The 12,347-nt window shown below is 35.6% G+C and overlaps 1 protein-coding gene across 1 annotated transcript; it reads right to left on the bottom strand.

The window, feature by feature from the left end:
* Window positions 1-7,209: 7,209 nt before the first annotated feature.
* LOC149256094 (nuclear transport factor 2-like) lies at window positions 7,210-8,307 on the bottom strand. The gene has a single exon (XM_089455214.1). It carries the CDS (start codon window positions 8,305-8,307, stop codon window positions 7,210-7,212), a length of 1,098 nt encoding a protein of 365 aa, XP_089311340.1.
* Between the last annotated feature and the right edge of the window lie 4,040 nt (window positions 8,308-12,347).

Here is a 12,347-nt window from a genome sequence, read left to right as displayed (position 1 = left end):
ACTATAGTGATGTCATTTTGCTCATCCTGTTTTATTGGAGCTACTGCTTTACAACTTTCATATGATGGTTATTTTTGAATAATGAGAAGCAGCTTTACTTGGCATCAGATCTTAGTTATTTATAGGAGCCTGCAGCTCTTGGGGTTGGGCCCAACCCAAGTGCTAAGGCCTCCTCTATGTATTGTTAGTTGTTCTTTATGCATTTGCAAAAACATTTATGTTAAGTAGATTAAAGTTTGCTGATTAACTAGGTCACTGTTAATGGTTAGAAAGGCGTTTTGAATGCTTAGATTTAGTTGATAGGTTGTTAACAGGAAAAAAGCTTCAAGAAAAGGGCCATCAAACATCTCTAGTTTCACCTCTCCTTCAATAGGATCTGGAGTTGGGATCAGGATAACTTTGCTGCCCACAAGAACACTTCTTTTCTTTTCCATGCAATCACTAGTGTTTGATTTTCATGTGCAGAAGTTGGTTACAAGTTCAAACTTTCATTTTCTTAGTTGCATGAGTTAAAATACATGGTTCCATTGCAGGTCACACTTCTGTTCATTCTCTTTACTGGAAGCTAGCATATTAGGTCATCGTAATTAGGTTTTTGAATTTACAAGTCTTCGTTAGATTAGTTGGAAAAACGCCTTGCAGAGCACCTGTACCACTCCTTCATCTGTTTAGTCTCCATCAACACCATCCACTCCACCCTCTGCTTATCATCCTTGCCTCCCGTTCGCCATTTGCTCCCATAACCCTAGTTTTGTGTGTAACATTGCTTTAGTCTTCCTTGAACCAAATCCAGCCATCTACACCTGCCCACAACTCCATCCACCAAGTCCTATACCATCTCCAGCCCTCACCCTACCTCCACACTCACTCCTTCACCTTTCTCTCTACATTCACCCACTAAAAACCTCACTTCTGAACATCCTATAGAAAGTTAAACACATCGTGTAGAAAATCACAAACATCCTATAGGACCCCTGTAGACTTCCTGTAGAGGCTCACGAATGAGGTTTCTTGATAGCCAAACTCGGTGAAACTTTATGGAAGGGTGTTAGGGACCCCTTAGGCCCTCTCTGAACCTTCTTGTCCTCCTCCAAGCATTTCTTCTCACCCATCCACCTCTGCACAACCCAAAAACAGTCAAATCATATGCATAATAACTCTGGAAACTTGTTCAAAAATACAAAAAGATTTTTTTTTTAGAGATGTTACTGTAGAAGTAGCTTAGGTGCATGTACTTACCTTTCTAAAAATCAATTCCATCTCCTTCAGTAGCTTACATACTCCTTGCATCGGTAGGGTTAGCTCGTAGAATTAGGGTTTTCTAGGGTTTATGTTTCCTCTTAGCTTTCCGGTTTCTTTCTGCAAATAGATCAACCTTCTTTAAGTTATCTTTCATCCATCAGTTAAAAAGCTTCTTCTCAGAACTCATAGAAGTTGGCATAAGCCCTAGCGGACTTGTTCCAGCTGACCAAGTGACAGCTGCGGCAAGAGCTAGTACTTGTGCATACAGCACCATCGCTTCCAAGTTTGTTATGAGCTACTGGGTTGATAAAAGTAAAGAAGGGAGTCCTAGGAGTTGTAGCATTATTTGCGCAATACTTGAGCTCACCACCACTTAAAATAATCTTCAGGTTTCCATGTAGCTTTTGAATTGTTTCCGTAAATGCAGTAGAAACTGTAATGGCTTTAAATGAATGTGATAATGCACAAAAGTGTGCATACTTGGTAATTCTGTCAAATACCACCATGATGACACTCTTTCCCTCAAACTTGGGTAAACCTGTGAAAAAATCCATTGAAACCTCCTCCCAACGTTGGCTTGGAATGGATAAAGGTTGTAATAGACCCGGGGTCTTAATTGTTTCAGCTTTATTTTGTTGGCAAACCAAGGATTCCACCACAAACTTTTGAATATCTGATTTAAGGCCATCTAAAAAAAATTCGTTCTTAACCTTGTGGTAAGTTTTTAAAAATCCTGAGTGCCCTCCTAAGGGAGAAGTGTGCAATTCCATAAGAATCTTTTGTTTGAGTTGGGAATTCTTACAGAGGTATAAGCAATCTTTGTACCATAACGAATCATTTTTCCAGCTAAATGTATGAGATGTACAAGAATCTTGTTGTAACTTTCGAATAAGTGCCCACTCTTTTTCATCAATCTTCTATTTCTCCCTTTCTTCGTTTATCCAATCTGATTTGATAATAGAAATGGCATACAACAATGCTTCCACATCCTCATCCTTTCTTGAGAGTCCATCTACCAACACATTTTGCTTCCCTTTTTTGTAGATGATTTCAAAGTCATAACCCAACATCTTTGTGACCCACTTGTGTTGCTCTTCAGAGGTTAATCTTTCTTCTAAAAAGTATTTAAGGCTATCATGATACATTTTTACCTTGAAGTATCTTCCCATTAGGTAGGGTTGCCATTTCTTAAGTGCATGTAGTATTTTGCCAATATTTCCTTCTCATAAATAGCTTTGTGTAAAAACTTTCCCTTGACTCGACGACTTTCAAAAGCAATGGGTCTCTCATCTTGCATTAAAGCAACAGCAATTCCATTTCCTAAAGCATCACATTCCACAATAAAGGTTTTTGTGAAGTCTGGTGTAGCTAAGACTCGTGCTTGGCACATTGCCTCTTTAAGATGTTCGAAGACCTTTGTTGCTTCTCGAGTCCATGAAAATGCATCTTTCTTCAATAATGTTGTTAGAGGTGCTGCTATTCTCTCATAATTATTAACAAACTTGCGATAATACCCTGTCAACCTGAGAAATCCTTGCAGATGCTTTATGGATGTGGAAATTTTCCATTCCTTAATGGCTTTAATTTTGCTAGGGTCTACCTTAACTCCTTCATGAGATACAATATGACCGAGATATTCCACCTCTTGTACTCCAAAGAAACATTTGGATCTTTTTGCACATAATTGTTTCTCCTCTAATAGTTGTTGCACTCTGTCAACATGTTCAACATGATCCTTCCAAGACTTGTTCTAGATTAGTATATCATAAAAAAGTACTAAGACAAATTTTCTAAGGAAGGGTTTGAAAATGGAATTCATCAAACCTAGAAATGTAGAAGGTGCATTGGTAAGGCCAAAAGGCATGACCAAAAATTCATAATGACCCTCATGAGTTCTAAATACTATTTTCAGAATGTCTTCAGTCTTCATTCTGATTTGATAGTATCCTGAACGAAGATCCAACTTGGTGAAGTAAATTGATCCATGTAATTCATCTAGTAATTCATCAATGATAGGAATGGGAAACTTATCTTCAATAGTGAGCTTGTTTAGCTCCCTATAATCTAGACACATGCGCCATGATCCATCCTTCTTGTGCACCAATACTACTGAATCAGAGAAAGAACTTTGACTAGGTTGAATTATACAAGCTTTTAGCATTTCTGCAACCATACGTTCAATTTCACACTTTTGGGCATAGGGATATCTGTATGGCCTGATGTCTGGAGGAACACTTCGTGGAATCAGATGAATAGCATGATCATCATCACAAATAGGTGGGAGAACTTTGGGAGTCTCAAATACCTTGGAATGATTGTCCAAGACTTTTTGGAGATCTGGAGAAATAGATGATTTTGATGTGGAAACATCTAGCGAACATAATTGTGAAATTACACCGCTCTGTTCCTTTTTTAGAAGCTTTGTCATACAGTTAGAGTTGATTGTCTTTCCCAAGTTTCCCTGCAATACCCCTTAATTCAACTTCCTTCCTTCCGCATAAAATTTCATGAAAAGTTCTTGAAAGTTAAAAGCTATTGTACCCAAGGATTGTAGCCATTGGACTCCTAGTACAACATGAGCACCTACCATTGGAATGGAAATCTTTGGGCTAGTCAACACATATTCTCCCATGGATAGCTTGATATTATGGCACTCTCGAGAGCAATTTATTGTTCCTCCATTTGGAACCATCACTTGACACTCTCGTGTTGGATATAGGAAGTAATTCAATTCTTTTGCTACCTTAGAATGAATAAAATTATGGGTACTTCCCGAATCAATCAACAATATTACCCTTTTCTTCTTGACTTGTCCTTCTATCTTGATGGTTTGAGGAATGGTAATTCCAATCAATGCATTACAAGATATGGTCGGATTCATTTCTTCTTTATCTAGGCTTTTTCATGGATTATATCCTCTTATTTTGACCTTTCTTGCTCCTTTTCTTCTTCTTCTTCACAATCTATGTAGAATAATTTCTTCTCGGCACACTTATGACCATTAGTGTATTTGATATCACAACTGTAACAAAGCCCTTTTGCTCTTTTTTCTTCCAATTGTTGTGGTGTCAACCTTATAGGTTGTGGAAGAGTAGGGGCAACAACCCTAGTTGCCATAATTTTGCTTTCCATTTTTCTTGCTAACCTGAATGTCTTCTCTAATGAATCAGGTTGCCAAAGTCAAACATCATGTTGGATACTATCCTTTAAAGTCCCTGTGAACACATCAATCATATGCTAGTCTGGAATATTTTTTACCCTTATGTTCAATTCTTGGAACTCCTCATTGCGCTCCATTATTGAACCCCTTTGTTTGAGACTTATCAATTGGCTAAAAAAAGTGTTGCTTTTTGTATCCTCATAATTTGTTGTCAATTCTTCCGTAAAAATTGCCCAAATGATAATTTTTTTACGATAGAAAAGCCAATGATACCATACAAAATGATTTGGTTCCAAATATAAATTTGCAATATGTACCTTTTTTATGTTTTGCACATTATTGAGATCGAAAAATTTCTCCATGTGTAATATCCATTTTGTTGGATCCTTGCCATCAAAATTCCTCATCTCGATTTTTGGAACATGGTGGGTCTTCGATCCAACATTAGAGTCTATGAAATCATTATTAACATTTCTTTCGTTCACGTCATGAGTTTCCTTTGCTACCCTTTCACCATTAGTAAGTAATTATTGTAGAAGATTTGTCAAATGTGTCTTCAAATCTATCTTCAAATCGTCAATCTTAGCTTCCACGGAATTCATCCTACCTTCCACACCCTTTAGACCAACTCTATTCCCCTAATTAATATGTGAAGCTAAAATGTCTTGACACTAATCAACAACCCCCTCAACTCCTATTTTTACCATAATGTGTTTTTAAGCTCATTTTCTAGTGGATTTTTTCTCGCGAATGTCCCACTTTTCACGGATGTGCTCCCCCTTAGTCTAGGTTATTCCCCTAATTAAGATGTCAAGCTAAAATGTCTTGTCACTAATCAACAACCCCCTCAACCCCTATTTTTACCATAATGTATTTTTAAGCTTATTTTCTAGTGGATTTTTTATGGGGAATGTCCCACTTTTGAGGGATGTGCTCCCCCTTAGTCTAGGTTATTCCCCTAATTAAGATGTCAAGCTAAAATATCTTGTCACGAATCAGCAACCCCCTCAACCCCTATTTTTACCATAATGTGTTTTAAAGCTTATTTTCTAGTGGATTTTTTTATGGGGAATGTCCCACTTTTCAGGGATGTGCTCCCCCTTAGTCTAGGTTTTTCTCGTGTTTTTCCCATAAATGGTGTTTTTCTCTCCATGAGTGTTTTTATTAGTATTTTCTAGTAGATTTTTTTTCGAGGTTGTCCCACTTTTCAAGGATGTGCTCCCCTTTAGTCTAGGTTTTTCTTGTGTTTTTGTCTCCATGAATGTTTTTCTTAATATTATTTTCACGTGAATATTTTTATTTAAGAAATAAATCTGATTCAATTAATTGGCATTGAGATTTGTCAAATATCTTTTTACTGGAGTGTTTCTTTCCACTCAGTTTCCAGTTTTATTCATCAAATTGATTTATTTAAATTTGCACCAACACAAAATTAGTCAGTTTGCATGAACTCTTATACAATTGAGACTTCGAAGGCACATGCAGTTTATATCTTTATAAAGCACAAAGAAAACTGACATCGCAGACTTAAGGTCATAAGAACATAAAATCATGTGTTGAAAGAGTTGCATTCCCGCTCGTTCATCCCAATCATGTGTGTCATTAATTTCAGTTTCGAATGTTGGAAATAAACTCTCGAATTTTTATCCAGTATATAACTAATTGTGGAAATTAGCTCTAGCATTTAATTGTCGACTTTAAAGGCACATATTTGGAGTAATTTCTCCGTGGCTAGGATTGACTATTCTCGATATAAGATCATGGCATTTTCTTTATCACTAGTGAATATACAGAAATTAATTAAACAAGAAGATACAGTAATCATATTTTAAAAAGATCAAGATCGACACGATTAATGGATCCGTCTTTAACGCTTCCCATGAAACGCTTCAGCTCTCGTTACTCAATGGATCCTTGTTTATAAATTAATTAATATATTTCCAGTAAATTCAGCCCAGAGTTAATCTTAGCCATCTAATTAAAAAAATTAAAGTAACCTACCTCCACCAGAGGTTGATATAAATATCCATCTTCCTTAACTATAAATATTTCAAAAAACTAATATCTTATTATGTAAATATACATTTCAAGGATAAAAAACAGAATATATTAATTGTAGAGTTATGTGATCCATAACAAGTTAATGATAATCATTCATTTGTCAACGAGTTTGGTGTGGTTCATGACAAAGGCGTGGACAAATGATTTCTCATGTAATGATTTCTCATGTAATTTTCGCCAAAAAAATCTATCATTAACAATACATTAAATTGATAAGAAGCAATTTGTTTTATAAATTATATTTAACCTATTGAAGGTTAAAATATTTTTTTCCCTTCTTTCATTCTGTCCATCTACATATAAGCAGATTTTCTTCTTAATGACATAAAGAAACCAGAACTTGATAAACAGGTTCTTATTTCTCCACAAAATTCATAGAAAAGCACGTTCACGAAAACTAATATAAGCATAAATAAATATAGTATCATGTACATTTATAAACAGGTTTTCTTAATGACTTATGGACGCCAAAAAATGGTAAACAGGTTCTTATTTCTCCACAAATTTCCTAGAAAAAGACGTTTATGATAACTAAGATGACAGAACATACACAGGCAGAATGTTTAAAATGTTACCAAAATTCTAAATTCCTCTGGCAGAATGTTTAAAATGTTACCAAAATTCTAAATTCCTCTGGCAGAATGTTTAAAATGGTACCAACATTCTAAATTCCTCTGGCAGAATGTTTAAAGTGGTACGAAAATTCTAAATTCCTCTAGCAGAATGTTTAAAATGGTACCAAAATTCTAAATTCCTCTGGCTCTGTTGCTCCTAAGATTACTTCTGCCATATACTTGACCGCCATGGGAATAGCCACCACGTCTTCCAGGTCCATCATTTCTGTAGCCCTGTCTACCAGCAGTTGGACGTTTCCGACTGATAAATACCTTTCGTTCACCGAATTGCATACGGGATGCAAGAATTGCAGCCCGGACTGAAGCTGCTTCTTCATATTCAACAAACGCGAAAGCCGACAGGCCATGTCTCATAGTCCTAACTTGAACCCCAGAAGGCTTAATTTCCCCAAACTTCTTGAACTCCTCCTTAACCTGGGTAGGTATAGTGTCAGGATCGAGGTTGCTGATAAAAATAGAGCACCCACTTCCTTCTGCAGTGCTTTCATCTCTCATAGGGCTAACAGTAGATGTTACGGCATCTGTCTGTGTTGCGGCATCATTTTTAACAATTAAACCCTGAGAACTTTCTGGTGCACCTTGAAATACAGCAGGAGTTTCGTGGGTAGCGGCAGGTTGGCCTTGACTGTGGACCTCTTCATTGGCGGAAACTTCCTGGAATTGGCCAGCTGACCCTGTTGCGACTTCTGTCCTAGGAATGTGTACCTCCGCCGCCATTGTTGTTGGTTGCTCAACGACACCAATCTGACCCTGAGATTCTATTTCAGATATGACAACTGGTTCTGATCCGGAGTCAGCTTGGGCTGCATATTGTTCTTCGTCCACGTACCTAAAACTATCATTCACTACGAAATACCCATTTCTCCGAGGAGCCAGGAAAAAGAGATGAGTGAAGCTGCGATTTGCATTATCTAGAAACTTAATTGACCCAGTTACCAGAACCATTACTCCATTTCTGTGCGAATCCTGCGAATCCACTGTTTTGATCTCCACTTTAAACCTAGGGTGGTCTGGAGAAGTAGCAAGTGAAAGAATTTGATCGCTCACGGAAGGCCGGCTATTGATTATACCGGGATCCTCATAAAATTTATATAACAATTGAGGAGAAGCAACAAGAATATTGTAAAACCGTTCCACGAAGATACGCCCAACCGTTTCTGCATCGGTAACCGCGGGAGCTCTGGCAATGTCTTCTTGTTGGGTGGCCATTTCGGGTCAGAGGGAATTGATGAAAATTGAATTGAGTTGGTGAAATCGCCTGTTCGAGCAGAGAAGGAAAATAAACGCACCTTGTCCTGCAACTGCTTATATAAGTATTGGGAAAAGCTCAGTAACAGGTTGCAGGATTATTCATGTTAATGTGCTCTGAAGCTCTGTATATTCATGGAGCAAACATGTCCTTATATCAGGTTTTCTGGCTAAGGTAATGAAACGTTCTTGACGATTGGGAGGACATCAGATATTTCAAATAAATTAAAATCGTGAAAGAGAATAATCATAAGTTTTGAAGCAAACGATTATAAGCCATTGTAACTGAAGAGTCGAAATATTTTTAAAAACTAAACAAGTAGAAAAATACTAAAATATGATTAAAATTATAAAGATTCAGTAGACTAATAAAGTTAGCAGCCATATAATTCAACCAAGGGCCATCGACATGGATTCATTTATAGGTAAGTGTAAAATATTTATTTATTTTATCATACATTTTATATTAGTGATATTATTTCTTTTTACGAAAGTAATTAATAAAATTATTATTAATCATATATATAAAGGAATTATTATTAATCTTTATATATATATCAAAGGACAAGTAAAAAATAAAGGGTTTTCTTCAAAGGTTACAAATTCCTCTACAAAGTGGTTTTTGGTAGGAATTTAGTTTTTTCTTTTAACTCTGATTATATGAGAGTTTGAATTGTTTCTATTTATGGTGGAACTAGATTCAACACTATCAAAAACTAAATAGGCAGTCAAAATGTTGAAGTTTGACAATTGTAAAATAGAACTCCCAAAATTTCTACTTCATTTTGGCAAAAATCATGCAAGAATTTCCACTACACTATTCTTGAGTCCAATTTGTGCCAGGATAGACTATTTTAAAATTAACATGATAAAATTAAAATTCAAAAGATTTAGTCAATTAGTGAAATATTTTGTTAAATTAACAAATTACATATATTTTTTAAACAAAATTAATAAAATGGTTGGTAATAAAACTAATGTAGTTATAACATGGTTGAGCTTATGGCGTTAGACTACTACTTGGAGACAAATTTACGCAACCCATCATTGAAGAAGACTATGAATTGGTCATTAATGAGGCTAAGAAAATGTGTAATGGAAGGGCGCTTGTCTAAACATCTCAGAGGTCTAAACATTGGAGGCTCTAGCACTTAAGCATATTCATTCCCACTACGTACTTGCTAATTGAGCCAATATTACCTAATGGTGTTGTTAATGAAGGAGCGCTATGTAAGGAAAGCTATATATGGGAGGAGTGGGATTCTATACCCTCTCTTAAACTGCATGATGATTGTCAACTACAAGGAGCCACAGACATGGGTACTTCCATACCATGAATAATGAGCACTAGGAAGACAATGGTCTCTTTCTACAAGGGGTCTAATTTTGTTTTTATGTGTAAGGTTTTGGGTTTTGTTGACCCTTTTGTTTATTTATCATCCTTGCAAAAATGAAACCCCCCGTTGCAGAGTGCTTGAGATTGCCTCATGAATCCCTAAAAAATTCTCAAAGTGTGTAAGTGCAACCTACAATGGCAAAAACATAAAACCCTCAAATAATATGGGTAGAAAACAAAACTCAAACCCTAAACGAGCTAAATAATTACAGAATTTACAGCTTTTCAACTCTTAAGTAGTGAGATTTGTCAATAATCACACTAATATTATCAGAATTTAATTTTAATGTGACATAGTTGAGAAAACTCTGCATAGATTCATAAAAGAATTTCAGATGATAAGCTTGGGATTAAGAACTAGGTAGCTCTTTAGAAAATGCAATAAGGGAGTTGGTTGATTCAGCCTAGAACTTCCCCTAAAGCCAGTAAACTCAAAAATAAATTTTCATGCAAAGGTTAAGATCAACCATTAACATAGAGGAAGAAAACAATAGTGAAATCGAATTATATTTCAAAATCTAAACTATCATTCAAACCAAATAATCAATAGCTGAAAATGAAATTATGCAGAAAAATAAATCATCATATAGCACTTCGACAAGACTAACACCAACAAGATTTTTAACCCCAAAATCTTTATTTATTGCACAAAAATGACTACAAGAGATCTTTCTTTAGCACCAGACTCTAAGATCCAATCTCATCTCAAATGACCGCTTTCACCCTATTTAAAGGAAAAATTCCTAATGGCTAGTTCGAGTGATCAGTGTGAAACTAATCTCGACCGTCGATGACGATCAAGATTTTTTTTAATGTCATCCGTGAAATTTTTAAATGCATTTTAATATATTAAAAAGTTAAAATTCTGCATTTATTTACTAAAAAATTTGACTTCTTATTATTATTATTTTTTGATTTTTAATTTTTAATTTTTTGATTTTTTTATTTATTTTTTAATTTTATTTATTTATTATTTATATCTTTTATTTTTTATTGTTTTTTTATTTTATATTTTTGGATACTTGAACTTAGCCTTTGATAAAATCACCTAGGACCTAGGACTTAAGACTTATGATAGGATTAAAACATTTTCTAACCCTCAATGCACTTTACATCATGACTTTTACAACTTTACATCTTAAGGGGGAAAACCCATTTGACATAGACCCTCAAGGACCACATAGTTTTGCGGCACAAACATAATCTAGCAGATCAAGCAAGTTGTAATAACCTAACCAAATAGATAGAATTATTTCCAAATTACTTTTACATAGACTCAAAGCACACTAAGATTCCCTAAGATTCTAATAACAATTCATTCCGGCTTTGGGGTTAGGCTGAAAGAAAACTCTCTCGATCATGGATCAGTGAGACAAAAAACCTTCGGGAACGTAGATTATCACTAGAAAATTAGGTCCACCTAAGCAATTTACGCACATGACTCAGATTTGCTAAGATTATTTACAATTTACACATGCAGACTCAGTTTACAACATAACATGATCACGTCGATGATGACTGTCGAATGGCACAGACATGTTAGTCAAGCGCTATCCCTTTTGCGAAGAAAATGGGGTGTACTGCTATGGGTAGTTGATACGTAGTGGTCAACATTTGGCTCCACTTGGGGACACGTTGCTCCACTGTAGAAATGTGAGAATCCAGAATCTCCATCCATGCAACACATAACAAAATATAGGTAGCGTCCATCCAAAAAATCAATATAATGTAAAGCACATGAAAGATATAAGCTCTCCATTTATTAACTATCTATAAAAGTAAATCAAAATGTAAAACAAAAATGAAAATGCGGGAAAAAAAAGAGTAGGGTTAGAAATAGAGAGGATGCCCCATGGTATGAGATGTGTTCAATATAGTGTATACTAAGCATTTGCCCACTTTCACGGAGATCTCTCGGCTGTTTATCGGATGTGCCATGTCCAATTCTGCATACAGTAAGACCTTTTCCTATCCGAAAATCAAGCTGCTCGGGGCCATGTGATGCATCAAATCTTCTTCTCGTTCCCTTTCTTTTGCATTTTTTCTTTGAGGCAAGTTGTATCAATGATGACGTGGAACCTTTTGTTTCAAAGCTATGACATGAAGTATGTAAGATATGTGTGACATGTCTTTCTTCATTTTAGATCTGCCCTGTCAAGGATGATGGATCAATCTCACAAGTGCCATGAGTTATAACTTGATCCTCTATGACTGGTGGATTAACCATGTGAGCATCAACCTGATTATTAATTTCTATTTTATCGAGGTCACCTTCAATTATCTACTTTTCAATGGAACAAAGGACCTCATAATAAGATGGAGCTTGTTGTAACAGATAAAGAGGCTACTGATTTATTGACGTTCCTTGGTTTCTTTCATCCTCTGACCATTGTTGAAATTTCTGAACCTGTATTTTAATGGCATCTATCTGACTAAAGTGTTCAACCTTTATAGCACTGATTTCCCCAGCATGGTCTTCTTCCATATCTTTTATTACTTTATCGTTCTTTCCCTTTATGGTCATTAAGCAATGTTGCATAGAGTTTATCTATTATTATGATTTGCTTGCATGGTAGCTAACTGATTATTATGATTGAATGTCATG

The sequence above is a fragment of the Pinus tabuliformis genome, chromosome 7 (assembly GCF_031772625.1).
Source record: "Pinus tabuliformis cultivar Carrire ecotype Pingquan chromosome 7, CPIR1, whole genome shotgun sequence".
Classification (NCBI taxonomy): Eukaryota; Viridiplantae; Streptophyta; class Pinopsida; order Pinales; family Pinaceae; genus Pinus; species Pinus tabuliformis.
This window is presented reverse-complemented; position numbering and strand designations above follow the sequence as displayed.

What these genes read in the sequence shown, in the direction of transcription:
- LOC149256094 (XM_089455214.1), bottom strand. Translation starts at nt 8,307, where the DNA reads ATGGCCACCCAACAAGAAGACATTGCCAGAGCTCCCGCGGTTACCGAT.